General features: G+C 34.2%; 2 protein-coding genes across 4 annotated transcripts; both read left to right on the forward strand.

Annotated features, from left to right (window-relative positions):
• The first annotated feature begins 1105 nt into the window (after positions 1 to 1105).
• Positions 1106 to 3885, forward strand: LOC122003917. Of its 3 annotated transcripts, none has more exons than XR_006118160.1 (4): positions 1106 to 1748; positions 2149 to 2225; positions 3021 to 3101; positions 3491 to 3825. XR_006118160.1 is itself a non-coding variant. In XM_042558886.1 (4 exons), exons 2-4 carry the CDS (start codon positions 1698 to 1700, stop codon positions 3882 to 3884), a joined length of 522 nt encoding a protein of 173 aa, XP_042414820.1. In that variant the 5' UTR covers positions 1106 to 1454; positions 1524 to 1697; the 3' UTR covers position 3885. The 3 variants fall into 3 exon arrangements, 2 of the variants coding, with proteins under 2 accessions (XP_042414820.1, XP_042414819.1); XM_042558886.1 differs by lacking the exon at positions 3021 to 3101 and having other exon boundaries at positions 1106 to 1454; positions 1524 to 1748; positions 3491 to 3885; XM_042558885.1 differs by lacking the exon at positions 3021 to 3101 and having other exon boundaries at positions 3491 to 3885.
• A 1952-nt stretch (positions 3886 to 5837) lies between these two features.
• LOC122004527 (pectinesterase inhibitor-like) lies at positions 5838 to 6392 on the forward strand. Its single transcript, XM_042559402.1, has one exon. It carries the CDS (start codon positions 5838 to 5840, stop codon positions 6390 to 6392), a length of 555 nt encoding a protein of 184 aa, XP_042415336.1.
• The last annotated feature ends 18301 nt before the right edge of the window (positions 6393 to 24693 follow it).

A 24693-nucleotide genomic window follows, 5' to 3' on the forward strand; every position in this document is an offset into this window, starting at 1 on the left:
ATTATATAATTAACAACACACCATATAAATAATATCATTTCCCAACTTATCGGGCCTATTGATTTAATGAACTAAATCTCACCCTTTGATAAATTAAAGAAATAAATATTAAGTATACGTGCTTGTTATTATATCATGATTAAGAGTATGTACTTTTATAATAACAGAGGTCCTTTTCCTTTTTTTTTACAGTCAGTATAAAAAGAACAACCTCAAATGGTCCTGCTCAATATACTCAGAGTGTACTAGTATAATTTTATAGTCAAGATAAACTAATATCAAATTACACTACAACCATTCCAATGGTTTGTCTCATTCCATCTTGGTTGTGAGCTACTATTTATAATTTATAAGAAACTGATAACATGATCTTCTGTGTGACACCACACACCATGTTTTCTATAATATAAATTAAATGGACAACTACATTTAACATAAATATAGATATTTGATCAATGTGATCCTTATGTTTATACAAAAAGCTAGGTTTTTAGTATACATCTTAACAAGAATAAGGGAGAGTACAAGATTTTTTTTCCTTGCTTTAAAGTAAGTAATGAAATTCTTCTATAATTTTTATTACTACTAATGCTACTATTATTATTGTTATTATTTTGCCATTGTTACATGATTGAATTGGAGTTATTGATGACTGTCATTTTCCAACAATAATGCCTGGACATGATACTAATAGCTATCATAATCATTATGTAATGATTTCTCAAAATGTTTTGGCAGCTTGTAACTTTGATTTTGAATTCATATATGTACTCAGTGGGTGCACTACAAGAAAATTGGGATTCTACAACACTTAAAAGACAACGCTTTTTTTAAAAAGCGTTGTCTTTTTTCCTTTTACAACGCTTTTAGTGAAAAGCGTTGTCTATTTCTTTATGTTCTTACTAATAGACAATGCTTTTTTAAAAAACGTTGTCTATTAGTGATTTTTGTGGGTCAAAGACAACGCTTCTTGAAAAGCGTTGTTTATTACCATTTTTTTTAGTGTATATGACAACGCTTCTTGATTTTTAGTGGGTCAAAGACGCCGATCCTTTTAATCCCGAGCCCGACTTCTGCTCTGCGCGCCCGATTCCTCTCTTCCTAGATCTCCCCTCTGCTTGACGCGCTCTCTCTCGCGGACGACTCGAAGACGACGGAACGGAGCTTCGACCTTCGGTGATCGACAGTGTCACTTGAGGAGGAAGTCTTCGGATCTCGACGATACCGGCGGAGTCCAAGCCATCTTCAGTAATCGATACCTAGGGCACGACTGATCGCCTGCTTCTCGCCGGACCTTTTATTCTTTCCTCGGCACCGCCGGTGTAGATTTATTCCCGGAGCCTCAAGGATGAGCTATCTTGTTCTTCTTTGATTTCCCGCAAACCTCAGCGCCAAACCTTTCCTCGATTCCTCCTCTTCCTCTTGTGGCGCTGTGCCCTAGCCGGATCTTGGAGGTAAGGCATCGTACTCTGTGGGTTGTTGAGATGTTGTGTGACCGATTCTTCTTTTCCCTTGCTCGCCAGAGACGTTCGATTGTTGAGGTAATCTGGTGGGGGAGTCTTCTTCCGGCAGCAACCATCTATGGTTGAGGATCAGTAGAAAGTGAACTGTTGATTGCCTCTAAACCTTACGTGAGAAAGATTCCAGCAGGGAAGTTTAGTTCTGTGGTGTTCTTTGGTCCCATCAACTACTCTTTCATGGCAGTAACGATTCTGGATTGGGGATCAACAGAAGGGGATGAGCTTGAGGTATGTGTAGGGGTTTTGATACATGATGTAGATGATCGTTAGATAGGTTTATGTGTTGAATTAGGGATAAATTGGATCACATTGGTTAATTGAATTTAGAATAGCACATGTGTAGTTGAATTTAGATCATGGTGTAATCTGATCATTTAGTAGTTAATTGTGCGGACAAGTTGTTTTGTTTACAGTTTCTTTTCTTTTCTCTATTTTTGAGTAATTTATTTCTGCTCGAGAAATTTGTACTTTGACACTTTTATTACTTGTAAGTTGTATCCATGTTCTCTTTTATATAATGCTCAGTTAGATTAACATAGGGACATTGCAACAAATATATCTATATATTCTGGAACTCTATAAAATCAATTATTGGTGCTTCGTTGTTACAATTTCACTATCCTTGCAGTTAAGATTGGGAGGCCAGGGTATAGGGTCTCAAAGCAATTTGATCCAGAGACAAAACAACGGTCTCTTCTGTTTCAGGTTTCACCTAGCACTTTTATAATATTTTGATTAATATATCTGATATTATGATTTCAATTTGCACACATTATGATTTCATTGACTCATGTCCATCAAGTGTTTGATTAAATTTCTCTTCCATTGTATAGGTTTTAGTTGATACAATTTCTTTAGTTTAATTCCAAGTAATGCTTGTTAGTTTAGTGATTTATGTTCCTATGATGTTTGTTCTTTATTTGAATGTAATTAGTTTAGGTTTTGTCACATGCTCTAGTTTATGTTCCTATGATGTTTGTTGGATTCTCTAAGGCACCGCATTCATGATGAGGATTGGAAATATATAGTGGAAATGTGAGTTCATATTTATTTTTATTAAGCATTTATGTTAATACAAAACTCATATATAAAAAATCATTAACATATGAAGGGCCTTAAGATTGTTTAATTCAAACAAGGGAAGGAAAGGTAGAAAAAAGGCTATGTGGGAAGTAGTAAAGGTATGTGTAATTATATATAACAATCTTCCTTCATGTGTATGTTTATCATTAATAATTTGTATTTGATTACCATAGGCTCCTCAACAACAAGAAGCAACTTCTTGCTTCTTTGGAATCCATTATCAGCTATGCTTGTTAGTTTTTTCCTACACTCTCATATTTTCAATGGATTGGCCATGGACATTGTATCTCTTAGTTCTGTTTCGTGGAAGGTTTCTGACAAATTGAATTTCCAGATACAGTAGCTTTTATCTCTCAGATTATTGTAGCTTCGATACATGAATACCTGTCCATTTGCTGACTATTTCTGCTGTCACAGCCAACCCTTTGTTTCAAAGTATTTTGATGTTATTGATCCTTCAAGGACGAACAACAATCTTTGACAAAGTTTCAGAACAAGGTAGCAGCAACTTGATTTCTTAACTTACCTTTGCTAATGATATCATTTTGTTCTCTTTGCTCATATCAAGATTGTGTGAGTGATATTGTCCAATTGAAGATGGACAGTCTGGAATTAGACTGTGTTCATCTTTTATGCTGAATTGAGAGCTACTAATATATAATTGGTACAACTTCCACTCTAGAACATAGAACCATTTGTTTCAACAAGGTGTAGTAAAGTGTCAAATTACAAAATTTAACACCTCTTTACCATCATTTCTAGACATTGTGATTTCATTCTTTTCCATTAGTAAAGTGTCCATCTCTTGCAATTATGAAGCATGACATTCTACATTCTCTACAAATAACTGTTTGCAATTATGATCTGCTTGTTTACCTTTCTTTCAGTAAGCGATTGGTGGTTTGGATGTCAATGAGTGGAACGGTAGAAGGGTCGTCTCTGAACCCAAATGCCCTACACTCTGTTCTGCAGCAGTTGCGGGAGTCAGTGCAGGCATTGTTGGAACACTTCCATCAATGGAGGCAACAAGAGATGGCTGGCAAAGACTTGTTTGAGACTGCCTCTGTGGAGGCTTTAGTCATGAACCTGAGCACCAAATCTCCGAAAAAAGGCGTGATGCCGGGTAAATATCGTGAAAAACCTGTCCAATGCGTAAGGCCAAAGTGTACTCCTCGCCGCATCATTCTTCGAGGCCGACTAGCTATTTTGTGTTTTTTTTGTTTTAAATTCGAATGTCACTATACTTTGAAACAGAACTATTTAGTCTTTGTGTATAGTTGAATTCTCCTGTAAATACTAATACTTTGTAATTGAATTCTATTGTTTTGGTACGAGTTTGAAATCATTAGTTGAGCTAATTAATGTTATTTTATATGTCAAATTCAAATCTAGATATGGTAAAAGAAAATTAATAGTTTTGTAAATATAAAAAAATGATTTTGTAAATAGATTTTTTTTTTTATTTTAAAAAGACAACGCTTTTAAAGCATTGCAAAGATGATGTTTTTGCAAAAAATACACAACGCTTTTAAAGCGTTGTCTTAGCTACAAACGACAACGCTTTAAAAGCGTTGTCGTTGAGCAGACTTTTAACAACAGTGCCTTTAACAACGCTTTTTCAGGCACAAAGACAACGCTTTAAAAGTGTTGTCTATTAGCTTTTTTCTTATAGTGGTGGAAGGGATCTATCCATGATTCAAATATTTTGGCAGATGCCTTATCAAGAAATAGCGGGCTTAAAGTTCCACAAGATATATATTTTATTATATATGTTACTTGCTTATTTTATTTTGTTTTTTTTGTAATTTTTAAAAATTACATATGTTATTTATATTTGGTCGTTTGATTCCACGAACATAGTTTGATAGGTAAATATTTTTTAGTGGATGATGGATATTCGAATCAGTACCAATTTTTGGCTCCATTTCGAGGTGTGCGTTATCATCTCCAAGAATTCACTGGCCAACGTCGTCGTCGAGAAAATGAAAATGAGTTGTTCAATCTTAGTCATACCTCCTTGAGTAATGTCATTAAGAGAGTATTTGGAATATTTAAATCACAGTTTAAAATATTCAAAACAGCTCCTCCATTTTCATATACAACACAAGTCGAGGTTGTTTTGGCATATACTGGATTGCATAATTTTCTTCGCAAAGAGTATCATTCTGATGAATTTCCAGTTGAACCAGGCAATGAAGCATCTTCATCCTTGCCAAAATAAATTCATTATATTGATTGTTTTGATCAATTATTTGATACTCAAGAATAACAACGAGAAATGTCAATGCATAGAGAAATACAATAGTGAATCAAATGTGAAGCGATGTTCATCATATTGATAATAACGAACATTACATTTTTTTCATTTTCCGTAAATCCACGAGTTTTCATGAAAAAGTTTACAAATATATGTAAAAACTCTATATAAAAGTTTATAAAACCTTATAAAATTCTTTTCACAATAATAAAAGTTAATAAAATTTATCAACTCTATAAGCCTATCATTAAAAAAAATAAATATAAGACAGTAAAATTTTCGATTGAATACACCTAAGTTAATATTTGAGGGTGAATACAAATTTCTGTGGACGAATTAGCCAAATTGGTCATTATTTATTTTTATTTTTTTCCAAACGACTTGCGTACTTACTCAGAATAAACGGAACGAAATCCTTGCATATTCCGTAAATCCACGAGTTTTCATGAAAATTAAAAGTTTACAAATATATGTAAAAATTCTGTATAAAAGTTTATAAAACCTTATGAAATTCTTTTCACAATAATAAAAGTTAATAAAATTTATCAACTCTATATGTCTATCATTAAAAAAAAATAAATACAAGACATTTAATTTTTCTATTAAATACATCTAAAAAAAATGTGGAACCGTCACATCAACGGCCCCTAGAGCCGGTCCCACAGATATGAAAGGAGGTAAATATAGATACACAGGTGGAAAGTACACCCCGAAAATTGACCCCTGGATCTTTCAGCCATAGTACCATGCACTTATTTTTAGGGTGAATACACCTAAGTTAATATTTGAGGGTGAATACAAATTTCTGTGGACGAATAAGGCAAATTGGTCATTATTTATTTTTATTTTTTTCCAAACGTACTTGCGTGCTTAGAATAAACGGAACTAAATCACTTGCCATCTTTCCCGGTTTAAATTTCGCCTCGCCTCGCCTCGCCTCGTACCTTCACACGTCGTCGTCATCATCATCCACCACAATGAGGCCCAACCAACTCTCCCTTAGCTTCGTCTTCTTCCTCCTCCTCCTCCTCCTCCTCTCCTCCTCCTCCACTGCCTTCCGCCATCTGACCGGCCTACTCAGCCTCGCCGACCTCTGCCGCCGCACCGACTTCCCTGACCTCTGCCTCGACGCCGCCAAGGCCTACGGCCACGCCTACCCGTCCCCGCCCGACGCCACAGCGCTGCTATCGATGCACCTCGACATGGCCGCCGACCAAACGCGGAAGGTCAAGGCGGAAGCGGAGGAGCTGCTCTCCAAGGGCGGCGGAAGCCCCCGCGAGAAGGGGGCGATCGACGTGTGCAACACGCTGTTCGGGGACGCCATCGACGACATGGATACGGTGCGGAAAGCGGTGAAGGGGCGCGACGCCGGCACCGCCAACAGCTTCCTGAGCGCCATCATGACGTCCTACAGCACCTGCGACGACGCCTTCTCGGAGATCCCCCTGCACAACCCTTTCTCGATGCAGGACGACTCCCTCTCCGAGATTATCAGCAACGCGCTCGCGCTCCTCCCGATCGCGATTTCCTAAGAGACTCGAATTCGTGGCCAAAGAAGGGAAAATCAATTAACCATGACGTGTCTGTGATTTCTTCTCTTTGGTTTGTCGTCCTATTAAAAATATGAATTTAAATTTCGAGTGAAGGAATTGAGATTCAAAATAAAGATGAGGAAGGGAAATAAAACAAATTCTGTGACTGCGAATGTTATTTTGAAACTGCTGGAAGATAACGATCTTTAATTTCATTTGAATTTTTTTCTTTTTTTTTCTTTTTTTTTGGATGGATTGTTAAATCGAGTTTATACATTTTGACAAATATATCATTTACTCCCTTAACCTTAGATTCTTCTTCGAGGTAGATTTTGTGGCCTTTCGACCGAACATGCACATACATCTCGTCTCACTCTTCTGCATATCCCATACCATGATAATCTTATTCGTCCCTCCTCCTCTTTGGATCTCACAGGTTATTCAGATCCTAACCGGGCAGGTTGCCCTGATGACTGTATTTTTCTTGGCAACGCTCTTATCTCCTGGAATTCTAATAAGCAATAGGTGGTTGCTCGCTCCAGTATTGAATCAGAATATCATGCCTTACGCATGCCACTGCTATTTTGCTGACTCCAGTCACTTCTTGGTGAGCTCCATGTTCCCATGTTGCAACCACCGGTACCGGTGCTCTTCTTCGAGACAAGCTCACGATGTGTGCCTCCTCGTTTTGCTTGAGGGAGGGTGTTAAGGGATATACTTCCCATGATTTTAGGGATTCCGGATTAGGTTTACAATTATCTCCAAATCCTTAGTGATCGTATCTAATCTCATAAATTAAAGATCTATATTTATTTGTATTTATCATGACCCCACAAATTAAGGATCTTTGCTTACCATTATTTCTCTTTAAATAGCGCATCAACAATTGTGGTTGTACGGTAAAAATTAATACAATATATCCTTTTATCTATTTGTTTTTCTTCTTCTTTACATTTGAATTGAATACGCAGTACCTGAACTTTTATCCGTTACTAGTTTCCAACGTGATATTGACCTTCTTTTGAAGCAGACTGACTTGGACTTTGAGATTGTAATTGCTAGATTTGAAACTAGAGCATATTCTAGAGGGCGGTCAGGGACGACCCTAAAGTATGTCATCAGGGGTGATGGCCTAGGGCCCTCGATTTTTGGGGTCCCAAATTTGACACACATGTATAATATATATTATATATAATTAGATTGTTTTAATGAGAACCCAAAAAATATATTTTATTGGATTGTTTTAATAAAAAACCCAAAAATATATATTGTTGAATTGTTTTAATAAAGACCCCAAAAAATATATTTACCATTAAAATTTAAGACAAAAATCCAAAAATGAAAAGAAAGGAGAAAAAGAAGGAATGTAAACAGTCTTTTTTTTTCTTTCCAAGACTTTTTTCTTTATACAACTCTTTTTCCATTAATTCATTTACAGAAGTCAAAAGACTCAGGGGGCGTTTGGTTTAAGAGAATAAGAGTGGAGAATGAGAATAACAATCATTAATTGTCATTGTTGATATTTGGATTATAAGAATGGAAATACAAATAAGAGAATGAATCCTTATAATTGGGTAATGTCTCATTTCCATGTCTCCCCCCTTCAATGAGTCATTATTCTATTTTCAATAATCAAAATATTCTCTTATTCCAAAAATACTTTTGACCCAAAACTAAAATTTTTCCCCTTAATATCAAATATCAAAATATATTTATTTAATTTTTCTTTCATATCACTTTCTCTCTCATTCTCTCTCATCATATTTTTTCTCTCCTCATTTTATCACCCACTTTCTCTCTCCTTAATCTCTCTCATCACATTCTCTTTCCTCTTTTTTTTCTCATTATACTTTCTCTCTCATCACACTTTCTCTCTCCTTAATATCTTATATCACACTCTCTTCCCTCTTTTTTTTTATCACACTTTCTCTCTTATTATACTTTCTCTCTCCTCAATCTCTCACATCACACTCTTTTCTCTTTCTTCTCATCATGCTTTCTATCTCATCACACTTTCTCTCTCCTCAATCTCTCTCATCACAGTTGCTCTCTTTTTTTCTCAACATACTTTCTCTCTCATCACTCTTTCTCCCTCATCATACTTTCTGTCTCCTCAATCTCTCCCATCACATTTGCTTTCCTATTTTTTTTCATCACACTTTCTCTCTTATCATACTTTCTCTCTCCTCAATCTCTTCCATCACACTCTCTCTCCTTATTTTTTTCTCATTACACTTTCTCTCTCTTCATCCTCTCTCATCATATTTTCTCTCTCATCTTCTATCATCATGCTCTCTCCCATCATACTCTTTCCTCATTTTCTCTCATCGTACTTTCTCTCTTTTCATTCTTTCTCATCATACTTTCTCTCTCATCATTCTCTCTCATCATATTTTTCTCTCACATTCAACTTTCTCTCACATCTATTTGTTTCTCTTATTTTCCTTTAAAGGTAAAAAAGGAATTTTTAATTTATTCCGATAGAAAATATTCAACCAACCAAACATTGCTTTTAAAAGTGATATTCATGTTCATACTCATTCCCATTCCATAATACTATGATTCTCATTCCGATTCCTATTCCTAGGAAAGAACCAAACACCCCCTCAGAAGAGTGAAGTCTGAATCCTGAATGTCAATTTCCTCTCTTCTTCTCCTTTGAATCTCTTCTAATTAAATCAGAAAAGTCTATTCTCCAATTGAAATGTTAATTTCATCAATATATAAACTTGCAACATAAATTACCTACTTATTTGTATTTTTTCTTATTGTCAATATTCAATATTGATTTTTAATATTGTATTGGAGTCCAATATTTTATGATTTTTTTGTAAATTTGAAAGAGTTTAAATAAATTATCCAAATTTTAATCATCATAAAATAGATTATATCATTGATTGCTTCAAGCATAAATAAGATTGTATTGCTCTTTCACTATTATTTTCATTGCTTGTGTTTGTTTATGTTGGATCGTGAAGAATCGATATGGGGGGGGTGAATATCGATAACAAAAAAATTGTCAAGTAAATATGCAGCGGAAACATAAAAGCAATGCTAACACAGGTCTTTTTACTTGGTTCGGAGCCTGTGTCGACTCCTACTCCAAGGCCCGCACACAAGGGTGCTTTCGATAGACAATTCACTAGCAGTTCGAAAGTTATTACAAACTAAGTACAGAGAAATGCCAATGAAAAAAAATTAAAGTAATACCAACAAAGTAAGAGACAAAAAGAGAAACAGCGCATTTGTCAGAGCTTCGCAGCGTTGCAGGAGCACAGGAGAGCGAATTCTTAGTTGTGTTGGAGCTTCTGCCTTGACCTTCCTTATATAGGAGGTTCGGGGGCACCTGGAACCTTCAGAGCGCCCCGATGTGACATAGCTGACCCAACCAGGAGCCTCCATGTGGCGTTGACGTAAAGGGGATAAAACTTTGCCTCCGGGCGCCCGAGTACCTCCCGGGCGCTCGGACCTCCGGACACCTGGGTACCTCCCAGGCGCCCGGACCCACGTTTTCCAACAGACTCCTTCCTGCAAGAAACACGTTAGTCCGAGACAATTATACCCTGCAAAACAGATTATTAGCACAATTCATTGTTTAACAGAAATGAATATGACTTAGATTCCGTCTTTCCGAGACCGGAATCTACTCATGATCTCAACTTAGATTTCTGAAATGGATCTAAGTTGGATCGACGCCTAAGTTCCCTTCCCGGGAATGCGTCCTCATAGTCACTCCCCTCCAGTGACTTACCTTTACTTACCTGCCAGGCGTCCGTCCGGCCAGTCCTTCGACCCGTCTAGACTTCTCGCCAGCTATCCGGTCAGCCCGTCGACCTAGCTGGACTTCGTGCCAAACGTCTGGTCAGCCCGTCGACCCGTTTGGACTTCGTGCTAGCTATCCGGTCGACCCCTTGATCGAGCTGGCTTCGTGCCAAACATCCGGTCAGCCCGTCGACTTGTCTGGGCTTCTCCTGCACACTACGTCAGAGTGTTAGATTAACAACAAAACTAACTTAACTTATTTTGTCATTCATCAAAACCTGGGTTAGTGCTAACCGCACCAACAATCTCCCCCTTTTGATGGAATGACAACCTGGTTAAGTTAGTGTAAAATGCAACAAGCATCAACAGATTTTTAAGTTAGTTTTCATTTTCAATTTATTTTAGCTAACTTAACCACCTAACCCTCCCCCTTTGGCATTCATCAAATGTAAACATGGATAAAAAAAATGCCAAAATTTTGCAAAATAGAATGCAAACACAAATCAGATAGACTCAGGAGAGTTAAATAATTAAAAAAATTGCTTTAAAAAGTATCTCTTATCCTTTTCAAAATAGCAAAGAAAGATAACTTAGAAAGAGTAATTTTTAGTAACTTTTCCAAAATAACTAAGTTTTGAAAAATGACTAAGTTAGAAAGATAACTAATTTAGCAACATATCTTAGTAGTAAGTTTGCAGATTGATTTTCAAAAGATAAATTTATAAAAGCAAAATTTTCAAGTATAAGTTTAAAGTTAACCAAAAAAAATCCAAACTTCCAAACATAAGTTTATATGTTCCACAATTTTTCAAAATAAACTTGAACTTGAAACTTTTTTCAAACATAAATTCTATAAAGATAATTTTACAAAAGTAAAATTTTCAGAAACCAGGTAAAATTCAATGTTCAAAATCTAATTTTTCAAAGTTAAGTTTGTAAAATCTAATTTGCAAAACTAAGTTTCTATTTTCTTGAATTAATTTTCAACATTAAGTTTGAAAAATCATAATTTCAAAACTAAGTTTGTAACATTCGATTTTCAAAACCAGTTTTCAAACCAAGTTTATAGCATACAATTTTCAAAACCAAGTTTAAAAAAAATAACATAAGACAGTTTTACAAAGGTTAGGTTTCATAAACACATTTCTAACACATTTTTAGAAGAATATTTTCCAAAACCTAATTTCAAAAATATTTTTAATAAAAAATATATTTGAAAATAATTATTGCTCCCCTGAACCTGACATTATTATTAAGATAAAGCTTTTGGACATATTTGCTAAGAATATTTAATATAAGATTTTCAAAGTATTTTTTTTAAAAAATAAATCGAGGTAGAATTTTCTAAAGAAATTTTAAAGAGAAAATTTTAAAAAATAACACTTAAAAAGATAATTAAAAAAATAAACCCCCCCTGAATTTGATACTCCTTTAATTTATTACTCTCCCTTAATTTATTAATCATCCTTATTTTATTACTCCCCCTTAATATAATGCTAAAGTTTGGGTGTGTTAAATTTAAAGCCGTAACACATTTTTCTACGTAAGTGTTCTAGGGGATTTAGTACCACTTATATTATTTACATAATTATCTCTTTATCCTTGGTATAATTATTTATTTGAGTTTGATTAATCAATAATTAATTTTAGATTCAGGTGCTTAAGTTTCAGTTTAAGGTTAAATAAGATAAGATTTTATTAATTCAATAACAGTATAAGATAAGATTTTATTAATTCAATAACAGTTAACCATTATCAATAATTTATTGATTAATTCTTACTTGATTTAATAATTTAATACTTAGTAAAATAATTTAAATTTCATATTAATTGATTGAGTTGGTTAATGAAAGTGTTATTTATAATTATTTTTTTTATTTACTTCCTTTTAAGTAGGATTAATTTAGTTTGAAGTTAGCATGAAGTTGAAGTTATTAAACACAGTTAAGTAAGGTTTAATTCAAGTCAATTTTAGTTCTCAAATAAAGTTAGACTTAAACAATTAAGTTCTACTTATTAATTACATAATTAAATTTAAAATTTAAGTTAATGGAAGTTTTTAAGTTAGGTGTCAAAGTTTTAAATGAATTTAAAAGAATTTTTTTATTTTTTTAAGGGATTTCTAACAGGATTTCTAAAACAGTGCTTAAAAGGATTTTAAAATGATTTTTATAATATGTTTAATGACAATTAACATACGTTTAATTCAGTTTTGATTTTAAATTTAAATAAATATTAGTGGTTAATTTAAGCATAAGTTTAATTTTAAGATTAAGTTAAATATTTAAATTTTAATTGTAATTTCAATATTAAGTTTTAATTTTCAGTTAAATTAAATTAAGTTCAAAAATAATTTTAAGGTTAAAAATAAGTTTAAAGTCTAAATAATAATTTTTAAAGTTAAAATAATCTATAAAAATAATTTATTTTTTTTAGATTAATAAAATTTTATTGAAGTGAAAAATAATATTTAAAAGTATTTTTCAAAATGATTTAAAGCTTTTTTAAAAAATAATTTATAAATAATTTCTCAATAATTTTTAAAAGTTTTTAAAATGATATTTTAAAAGAGTTTTTTAAATAATTTAAAAGAATTTTTAAATCATTTTTAAAAGTTTTTAAAAAGAGTTTTTTAAAATAATTTTTTAAATAATTTTTAAAATATTTTTTAAAATAATTTACAAAAGAATTTTTAAATAATTTTTAAAAGTTTTTTTTTTAAAATGATTTTTAAAAAAAATAATTTTTAAAAGTTTTATAAATATAATTTTTAAAAGAATTTTTAAATAATTTTTAAAAGTTTTTAAAATCATTTTTAAAAGAGTTTTTAAAAGAATTTTTAAAAAAATTTTAAAAAATTTTTTTAATGATGTTTAAAAGTTTTTAAAAGAATTTTTAAATAATTTTTAAATATTTTTTAAAAGAATTTTTAAAAGCCTTTTAAAATAAATTTTTAAAGATTTTTAAAATGTATTTTAAAATTTTTAAAATATTTTTAAAATTTTTAAAATATTTTTAAAATAAATTTTTTAAAAGCTTTTTAAATTAAATTTTTAAAAGAATTTTTAAAATTATTTTTAAAAGTTTTTTAAATAATTTTTAAAAAAAAAATTAAAATGAATTTTAAAAGTTTTTTAAAAAAATTAAAAGAAATTTTTAAATGGTTTTTTAAAATAAATTTTAAAAGAATTTTTAAAAGTTTTTAAAATTATTTTTAAATATTTTTTAAAATAATTAAAAGAATTTTTTAAATGTTTTTAAATTGATTTTTAAAAGTTTTTAAAAGAATTTTTAAAATTGTTTTTAAAATGATTTTTAATAGAATTTTTAACATGATTTTTAAAAGTTTTTAAAATAATTTTTAAAATTGTTTTTAAAATAATTTTTAAAATGATTTTTTTAAAAGAATTTTTAAGATGATTTTTAAAATTTTTAAAAGAATTTTTAAAATGGTTTTTAAAATGATTTTTAAAATAATTTTTAAGATGATTTTTTAAAAGTTTTTAAAATAATTAAAAGAATTTTTAAAATGGTTTTTTAAAAGAATTTTTAAAATGATTTTTAAAAGTTTTTAGAATAATTTTTAAATGAATTTTTAAAAGTTTTTAAAATGATTTTTAAAAGTTTTTAAAATGATTTTTATAAGTTTTTAAAATGATTTTTAAAAGTTTTTAAATAATTTTTAATATTATTTTTATAAGTTTTTAAAAGAATTTTTAAAATGAGTTTTAAAAGTTTATAAAATAATTTATAAAGAAATTTTATGTTAAAGTTATTTTTAAAATAATTTTTAAGATAAAATAGTTTTTAAGATAATTTTTAAGTTAAAATAATTTTTAAGATAATTTTTTGTTAAAATAATTTTTAAGATAATTTTTTAAGTTAAAATAATTTTTAAAATAATTTTTAAGTTAAAACAGTTTTTAAAGTTATATAAATTTTTAAGTTTAAAATAAATTTTTAATGTTAATTTTGAAATAAAATTTTAAGATTAGAATAAATTTTTAAATTTCGAGATTTAATTTTAATTTTAATCTTAAATTTAATTTTAATTTTAATCTTAAATTTAATTTTAATTTTTATTCAAAATTTAATTTTGATCCTTAGTCATTTTACCCGATCTAAATTTTCATTCAGAGAATTTTATATTTTTGTGAGATGAATTTGATTCAATTATAGGGTTTGGTTTAACTTTGTGTTAGATTCAGGTTTAGCTTTGGGCTCAACAAATAGGCATTTTTTAGATAAACTTCTGGGCTATGGTGAGTCACGTGGACATCATTAGAGTAACCATGCCTTCGAGGTTTTCCAAATAGTCGTATCCATTGAACTTAATACAAAACCTTGGTCTAACTGGTTAGGATCCGTAAGGGGTAGCTTCGGCTAGTTCCACTTAGCCAAATGCACCAGGTCGAAGTCATATCTTCCTAGACATGCATAGACTAAGATTCCCTAATGTACTATCATCCAAAACTTCATCAGTACCATAGATCAAGTTAAACTTTGTCTCTTTTTAACTAGTCTTAATTACCCTACTGGGTAGATTTGTTTGAGTTACCCTTTCAGGTAGGTTACTTTCAGAGGTGCCAGTTATTCTGGAGCCTCCCCCTAAATTATTGGCTTTCCTTTTTTCGTTTTGGGTTTATGTCTATTTCTTTTATAGTTATAATTTACTTGATGATAGGTCGAGTTTTGGTGAGTTTTAAAATATTTAGATTTTGAGTTTTTTGGTCTAGGTTTGTATTCTGGTTTTTGATTTGGTTTATTTGACTTTACGTAATATATTTTATCTTTAGGTATGTAATATTGGTTAAGTCCTACTTGCGTGATTAAGCACACTTTCGAAACCCAAGCTTTTCTTGTTAGTTTGCGTTGGGTTCTTAATGAATTAAATGTTTTATTTGAACTTGACTTATAGCCACGTCCGGTTTTGTTGTAACTTATTTTTTGATTATTTATTAAGTCTAAATTTTTTGATCTTGTAGTAAATTTTTCTAACATACCTTTTAAATTGTTAATTTCTAATTTTAATGATGAATTCTCCTCCTCAAGTGTTAGATCTTGAGTTAGTTTGTTATTTGTGATTTGTTCCTTGAGGTTTTGATTTTCCTCAAGGAACAATTTATTTTCTTTTTCAATTTTCATTAATTTATTATTTAAACATGAAATCATTTAAAAAAACTTTTTGTTCAAATTAAAGTATACCTCTTCGGAACCTTCGGAAACGAGTACAGACTCGTGGCCCGATTCGGGTTCGGACCCGTCTTCCGATTCGTCCTCCGACTCTGCTTCACGGGCCATCAGCGTGAGGTAACTCTGGTTCTTCTGATCTTCGTCCTCCGATTCTTCTGAAGACGAGTCATCCCACGTTGCTTTGAGGGCCTTCTTTTTGACCAGCTTTGTTTTGTCGTTCTTCGATCTCGGACACTCATTCTTTTAGTGCCCCTTTTTGTTGCATCTGAAGCACGTCACGTTCTTTGATTCCGTTGGAGAATTGATCTTCTGAAGGTCCTTCTTGTTGAAGCTCCTCTTCCTCCTGGTGAACATCTTCCTTACCAGGTTCACCAGGTGCTCTTCATCTTCAGAGTTCTGGTCAGAATCTTCTTCAGGTTCAGGCTTGTTCTTCTTTTCTTTGGAGGAACCTGTAAACAAAGCAATACCTTTCTCGGATCTAGCGTTAGTTTGTTCGTGTAGTTCTAGTTCACAAAAAAGTTCGTCTAACTTTAATTTAGATAATTTTTTTGAGATTTTGTAGGCATCTACGATAGATGCCCACAAACTATTAAGCGGAAAAGCATTTAATGCGTACCTTATCAAATCCCTGTTTTCCATTTGGTGGCCTATTGCGTGGAGCCCGTTGAGGATGTCCTTGACCCTCGCGTGGAGCTGACTAGCCGTTTCTCCTTCCTGCATTTTCACATTAAATATTTTATTTAATAACAGGTCTCGTTTCGTTACCTTTGCATCACTGGTGCCTTCGTGCAGTTCGATCAACTTGTCCCACAGCTCTTTAGCATTCTGATGCGGTCCTACCCGGTTCAGTTCTTCCCTTGTTAGTCTGCATTGTAGCGTGTTGATCGCCTTGTTCTCCGTTGACGCTTTCTTCTTTATGTCTGACGTCCATTGTTCTGGATCAAGCAGATTTCTGGAGTTGTCAACTGGTGGTTTGTAGGCTTTTGTGACGCTAAGCCACTGGTCAAAATCCGTCTTGAGATACACCTTCATCCGCTTCTTCCAGTACAGGAAATCATCCCCGTTGAACAGGGGAGGTCGCACTGTGCTGAAGCCCTCAAGCTGCGACATTTTAATCTGTACACAGGAGAACAAACAAGAGAGGTTCCAAGACTTGGTCTTGGATTAGTAGTGTGGGAAGAAATAATAAAAAAATAACTAAATTGGTGTTGCACCAATTTAGATTTAATTACAACGGGAAGAAATTTTCAAAAAGGTAATAATACCAGTTTGGAATTATACGAAAAGCTGAAAGCCGAAAGAAAAAAGAATTAAAACAGATCACCCCCTTGTCTGATTGGTGGTTGCACCAAATCAGAGCAGTACCTGCTCTGATACCACTTGTTGGATCGTGAAGAATCGATAGAGGGGGATGAATATCGATAACAAAAAAATTATCGAGTAAAGTACGCAGCGGAAACATAAAAGCAATGCTAACACAGGTCTTTTTACTTGGTTCGGAGCCTGTGTCGACTCCTACTCCAAGGCCCGCATACAAGGGTGCTTTCGATAGGTAATTCACTAGCAGTTCGAAAGTTATTACAAACTAAGTACAAAGAAATGCCAATGAAAAAAAAATTAAAGCAATACCGACAAAGTAAGAGACAAAAAAAGAAACAGCGCATTTGTCGGAGCTTCGTAGCGTCGCAGGAGCACAGAAGAGCGAATTCTTAGTTGTGTTGGAGCTTCAGCCTTGACCTTCCTTATATAGGAGGTTCGGGGACGCCTGGAACCTTCAGGGTGCCCTAGTGTGACGTAGCTGACCCAACCAGGAGCCTCCATGTGGCGTTGACGCGAAGGGGATAAAACTTTGCCTCCGAGCACCCGGGTACCTCCCGAGTGCCCGAACCTCCGGGCGCCTGGGTACCTCCCGAGCGCCCGAACACACATTTTCCAACAGACTCCTTCCTGCAAGAAACACGTTAGTCCGAGCCAATTATACCCTGCAAAACAGATTATTAGCACAATTCATTGTTTAACAGAAATGAGTATGACTTAGATTCCGTCTTTCCGAGACCGGAATCTAGTCACAATCTCAACTTAGATTTCTGAAATGGATCTAAGTTGGACCGACGCCTAAGTTCCCTTCTCGGGAACGTGTCCTCACAGTCACTCCCCTCCAGTGACTTACCTTTACTTACCTGCCAGACGTCCGTCCGGTCAGCCTTCGACCCGTCTGGACTTCTCGCCAACTATCCGGTCAGCCCGTCGACCTAGCTGGACTTCGTGTCAAACGTTCGGTCAGCCTGTCGACCCGTTTGGACTTCGTACCAGCTATCCGGTCGACCCATTGACCTAGCTGGGCTTCGTGCCAAACATCCGGTCAGCCCGTCGACCTGTCTCGGCTTCTCCTGCACACTTGGTCAGAGTGTTAGATTAACAACAAAACTAACTTAACCTATTTTGTCATTCATCAAAACCTGCGTTAGACCGTTAGTGCTAACCGCACCAACAGTTTTGTTGTTAGCTTTATTGTTAGTTTTGTGTGTTTTATTTTTACACATGAAATCTGTAGTACAAATATGTTTCCAAAGAAATATCAATCTGGGAGTTAAAAAAGAAACAAAAGAAAAAGAGTGGAATATTATTAAAACTCAAAAAGGTGCTTTTCAAAGTTTTTTAAAGATAGCTCTTAATTCAGTTAATGAATTATAAGAAGAAAATCAAGAAGAACTAAATGATCATACAATGCATGAACAACAATCAAGTAATCAAGAAGAACTAAATGATCATGCAATCAATGAGAAAAAAAATTGAGAGCAAATAATGATAATAATCATGCAAAGAATGAACATGAAGAATTGAGATAAAATGATGATAATTATTTGAATATAGAAGTTGGTAATATAATTAAAAATAAAAATGAGTTAGAGCAAACTAGTCATGTTTTGGATATATGTGATCCAAGATCTTGAGATAACATTGATAATAAAACAAGAGATCTTTTGGTAGAGAAAGATCCTACAAGAGAAGGTAATCTTAAGTTCCATGTAGATGTGATTTCGAGATTAATGCGATAAAGGGAGCCTATTAAGTATGAGTCAAAGGCGGGAATAGCAGCCGACGTGTAGGTCAAAGTCAAGGCGGTCAAAGGTAGGAAATTGCCTAATCACCAAAGCTGGCCAAGCAGGTGGCAACAGGCCGAGCGAGCTTGAAGGGTATGTTCAGCCCAGAAGCTCATCTGAGCTGATTGCTCGTCCTGTCGGGAGGACCATAGAGAGGTCACGCATGTCCATAGATACTCACAACTATGATGACCCTACAAGGGCTAGTCTGACTGGACCGCATGTCCAGTCACGCATGGAACAACCTACCGAGCCGAGCGACCATGGAGAAGTACAGTTGAGATCGACCGGGCAAGGAATCCTGACCTAGCGGTTCCCCCGGCTGAACCAAATAGTAGGACCTCTTTCTTAGCTCATTGTATCCTTCTGGAAGTTGGTGTCGCTGACAGCAGGGCATGGTCATCAGACAAATAGTATGACAGAAGCTTTCATTGTCATGTCCGGGATTTGCACACCTTGTTAAGGAATGATGTCAAAGACATTTTTATGACGTGCCTTTTCATAGGATAGTTCGGAAAATGTACATATGCCGTGAGAAGCATCCATATCTGCTAATGGAGCACTATATAAAGGAGGTCCATGCACCGATGGAGGTATGCATTATTTGTGTTTAAGCTCCTGTTGTTGATACAGTTATCTTCGTCGTCTTTCTACTATTCCGATAACTGACTTGAGCGTCGGAGGGCCAACACTGGGGACCCTTTCCCTAGCCTGGCACTGACGCTCTTGATTTTGCATAGCAGAGTGGAGTTTTCACAAGGTCAACTATTGAGCCACATCCCTAGCGAGCCGTCTTCACCGATTTCAGACAGGATCAGAGATATTTTTCATATTCTTATTACACAAGAAAATTACCATTGGAGAGAATCACGATAGAAAATGGCTTGTGTACTCGAAAGATGTGAACAAAGTATATTATTTTTGTTGCAAATTGTTTAAATCAATGAACAATAAAAGTTTGCTAGCAAATGAAGGTCTTAATAATTGGAAATGTTTAAATGACAGAATTAGATAACATGATAATAACATTGAGCATATTACCAACATGAGAAGTTGGATTGATTTGCAAATTAGATTGAAAAAGAATAGAAACAATTGACAAAAAGATCCAAATGCAAATTAAGAAAGAGAAAGAGCATTGGAAACTTGTTTTAGTATGGATTATTTCTGTTATGAAATGTCTTGCTAAGGGTAATTTGGCTTTTCATGGGGAAAATGAAAAAAATTACCAAGATAGTAATGGTAACTTTTTGGGACTACTTGAATTAATTGTAGAATTTGATTTAGTAATGCAAGAGCATTTTAGACGCATTCAAAATAATTAGATTCATTATCATTACCTTAGTCATAAGATTTAAAATGAATTAATTTTTTATTAAGCTCTAAAGTAAGAAAAACTATAATTATAAACATAAAAGAGGCAAAATATTTTTATACTTGATTGTACTTTAGATGCAAGTCACCATAAGCAAATGACTTTGATAATTCGATGTGTGGATGTGTTAGTTTGTTCTATAAAGGTAAATGAGTATTTTATAGAGTTTTTGAAAGTGGATGATATATCTGGGTTAGGACTTTTTAATGAATTATAATCCATTTTAGAAACCCTTGGACTTGATATTGATAATGTGAGGAGGCAAGACTCCAATATAAAAGGGAAAAATCAAGGTGTACAAAAAAGATTTCTTGAAATTAATCCAAGAGCATTTTATATGTCATGTGCTTGTCATTATCTTAATTTAATAATTTGTGATATGACAAATTATTGTTTTAAGGATATGTCATTTTTTGGAGTTGCGCAGCGCATGTATACTTAATTTCCTAGTTCTACAAAAAGGTGGAAGATTTTACACGATCATGTTCATCAATTATCTCTAAAGTCATTGTCAACAACGAGATGGGAAAGTTATGTTAATAGTATCAAAGCTATAATAACTCAGCCAAATGAGATAAGAGAAGCTTTATATGAATTATCAAAAGTTAGTGAAGATGCTAAGACTAGGAATGAGGCTGAATCTTTAGTGAAGATGCTAAGACTAGCTTCACTCACTAGGGCTTTCACCTGGCTTCACTTACCAGAATTTTCCTTCTGCCTAGCTTCCAATTCCCAGCTAAGTATCCATTCAACCTTGACCTACTCGGCTCTTCTTCACATTCAACTAGTCAACATTGACCAATCTCCCCAAATGGGCAATTCCTCCTTCAACCTCTATACATTGTCAAGCAATCTTCATATATTGTCAAACATCGAAACTCACACATTACGACTCAAGCTTGAACCCAACTTAAGCTTGAATCCAACTTAAGCTTAATCAACCTGGTCAACCTTGACCTAGGAAAATTGTACCAACAATCTCTCCCTTTTTGATATTTGACATACATTTAAGTTAATCTAATCTCATAGCCTCAACTTCTTCTTCATGCCAAAGCATGAATGAGGGTTTTCTTTCATTCTCTCCCTTTCCTAGATGGCAAACTCCCCTTTTGGGTAATGAAGACCTAATTTAAACCCTACATTCTCCCCTTTAGCACACATCAAAAACTCTCTCCCTGAAGAGTTATCTACATGTTGTTCATAACCTCACTTGTTGTCTGTAACATCACAATGAAGGTCTCATACCCTTCTTTGTGCTCAAATGCTCAACATTGAGCATTCACAATAATGAAGGTTTACAACCTTCCATGGTTTTGTGAAAAATAAATTCATGTCTTTAAAGAGTAGTTCCCCCTCAAAACATGATCTAAACTTTTATCATTGCACCAACAATGACTTGGAGTTTCTAAACCTTTAGAAAACCGAAAATATGAAGTTATGAGGTTTAAAATTCAACATTGAGACTCAACCTCAACTTTAACCCCAATTTAGTCTTCTTTTAACCAAACCTTTCTTGGTTCAACAAGAAAACTACCCTTAATGCTTGTCTAAGCACTTGTTAGGGTTAGGAATGATAAATATGACTAAATGTGGCTTAATCAACTTAAATAACCTTTTTTAAGCTTAATTCAAGGTCTTAAGCGCTTAAACAAAGCTCTTAATCGCTTAAGACTAGCCGTGATCGACTAAAGTTGGGATTCAATCGATTCATAGGTGTTAATCGATTATTGTAATCGATTAAGGCTCTTAATCGTACAAAGATCGATTTTGTGAGCTTCTGTGTTCACAGAAAGTTTCCTAATCAACTACCTTAGTCGATCAAGATGTGGTAATCGACTAGCCTAGTCGATTACCATTTCTAATTTCTGAAATCGATTTTAGCTGAATTTCATAAATACCCCAAAAATTCTAAAAAATTATGAAAATTCGTATAGATATTATTTAAGGCATATACTATCATGAAAAAAAATAGTTTTCTAATAAAATACATCTTATTTTCAAAGATTGACACAAAATTAGAAACTCTTGACAACTTCAATGTTTCTTCCAAGTTTGTGTCTAACTATTCAATGGTGATTGCTATCAACAAATAGTCTTCACCAAGGTTTTTCCAAAATATTTTTAAAATCATTTTCAAAATCAAATTTCCAACCATGATCTTTGGACTAAATGCACATGACTTGTACATTTACTTTCCCCATGATTGGATAACACACAACTATGTGTTTTGATGGAATCAAAAACTCAAAGATTAATGAACATCTTGAGTTTTGTTCACTAACCTAGCATCTCACTTATATCTAATGTATACTAAAATATATACAAGTCAACTTATAGTCTTTGTGAGATGTAGATTTTGTTTCCAAGCCGCCTACCACCAAAGGATGCAAAGAAAAAAATGCCTTCTTCTTCTTCTCCTCCTCCAAAACGCCAACCACCAAGGTGCTTCGTCTCTTCATTTTCTTTTCCTACAAGCTTCGACCACCAAGATAAGATGGGGCGCCGGCCCTAGAGGGAAGAAAAGGGAAGAAGAAAAGAAGTGGGGCGCCGACCCTAGAGGAAAGAAAAGAAAAAATGGGGCATCGGCCTTAAGGGAAAGGAGAGAAACTTATCAATTTTTAATTGAATTGTTGATTTTTATGGCACAACCTCCTCTCCTTTTATAACCCTTTTCCCCAAATAAAAAGGGAGAAAAAGTAATAGATTTTTGTTTAGAAAAAATCTCTAGAAAAGAATTAACATAATTCTTTTTAGAAAAATTTCTTAAGAAGGAATTAATATAATTCTTTTTAGAAAATTTCTAAGAAAGAATCAACGTAATTCTTTTTAGAAAAATCTCTAATTCTTTTGAGAAAAAATCTCTCCTTTTTTTCTTTTTTTTTTCTTTTCTTTTCTTTTGGTTTGGCAAGCCCCTTGCTTAGGCACCAAGCAATGCTTGGCCGGCCCCTTTCTTGGGTAGGAAGCAAAGCTTGGCCGACCCCTTGCTTGGGCACCAAGCAAGGATGTGGCTGGCCCCTTTCTTGGGTAGGAAGCAAAACCAAAACGGGTGAATGCGAGGTTTTATAGAGGCTATAACAAGGACCGAGAGGAGGAATTGATTTTGACCTCCTGATGGACTTGAGCTTCCTGTGTTCGACCTGAACACCCAACTCAAGTTCATCAATAATGACTCATACCACTAAAGAGTTATTATTGAACTACCATACCAATCCCATATTACAATATGGCCTCCTACTTATCATAAGTGTGTTAGTCTCCCTGTGTTTAAGATATTGTATGTCTGTTAATTAAATGAGTTACTAACAACTCACTTAACATCTAGCTCCAAGAGTAGTACCACTCAACCTTATTATCATATCGGACTAAGTCCACTTGCAGGGTTTACATGATAATCCTTATGAGCTCCTCAAGGGGGCATCATCAACTTAGATTACTAGGACACAATTTCCTTTTTATAATCAACAATACACCATATAAATAATACTATTTCCCAACTTATCGGGCTTATTGATTTAACTGAATAAATCTCACCCTTTGATAAATTAAAGAAATAAATACTAAGTATATGTGTTTGTTATTATATCGGGATTAAGAGTACGCACATCCATAATAACAGAGGTTTTGTTCTTTTATGCAGTCAATATAAAAAGAACAACCTCAAATGGTCCTGCTCAATACACACATAGTATATTAGTGTAATTATATAGTCCAGACAAACTAATTCCAAATTATACTACAGTTGTTCCAATGGTTTGTCTCCATCCATCTCGGTCGTGAGCTACTATTTTTATAATTTATAAGGAACTGATAACATGATCTTCTGTGTGGCACCACACACCATGTTATCTACAATATAAATTAAATGGACAACTATATTAAAATGCAACATTTGACCAAAGTGATTCTCATTTCAAAATATAAATGTTCATACAAAAAGCTAGGCTTTTAGTATACATCCTAACATTTTTCTCGGTCACGCCCACGACTTTCTCGTCCAACATTCTCTCTATTGCCCGGTCGTGATTTACTGTCGTTCGGTCGGTATTTTTCTAGGTCACTCGGTCCATACCATACGCCCATCGTCTTTCCACTCGATCGACCTTCTCCCGAGTGCTCGGTCGGCATTTCTTCGATCTCTCAACACTACTTGATCTTTCGCTTCGTTCGGTTTATATACATGCTCGACATCCTTCCTTTCGATGGGCATTCGCTAGGTATCATTCGGGCGTTCGATCAAATTCTCTCGGTCGACTTGGTAGACTCGCCCAAAAGTGAGTTATAAGTGAGTAAGGTTCTCGTGGTCAACGATCTCTCAGTCGGGCACAATGACCAGCCGATCGGATTCTCTCCTTGATCAAGTGCTGGTCCCGGTTATCGTTCTATTCGACACTCATAGCCTAGTCGGCATTCATAGTTCGCGACTCACTCGCCGTTCGGCCTTGCACTCATCGCCCGCGTCTCATTCGTCGCTCTGCTAGGCACCTACTGCTCGTGTCTCACTCGTCACTTTGCCCGCATTCGTCGCTCGGTCGACACTTATTTTTTACTTCTTGCTTGGCATTTGCAGAATTGCCCGATCGCTCTGCTTAACATCGCCTGACCGTCTTCTTGATATCACTCGGCCTCTCTCAGCATTCAATCGATTGCTTACTTGGCATGTGTTTTATACTATTTCTTACGTCACTCAGCTCGACATTTCGTACATCGTTCAGCTGGACACACTTTTATTTGATCGATCGCTCCTTAAGCATTCGCTCAGTCGCCTGCTCGGCTTTCCATCCCCCGTTCAGCTCGCCATCGCCACAAATACTTGTTCGACATTATGTGACAGGCCTCGCAATATGACTCCACATACAATAACGATTCT

The sequence above is a fragment of the Zingiber officinale genome, chromosome 7B, assembly GCF_018446385.1.
Source record: "Zingiber officinale cultivar Zhangliang chromosome 7B, Zo_v1.1, whole genome shotgun sequence".
NCBI lineage: Eukaryota > Viridiplantae > Streptophyta > Magnoliopsida > Zingiberales > Zingiberaceae > Zingiber > Zingiber officinale.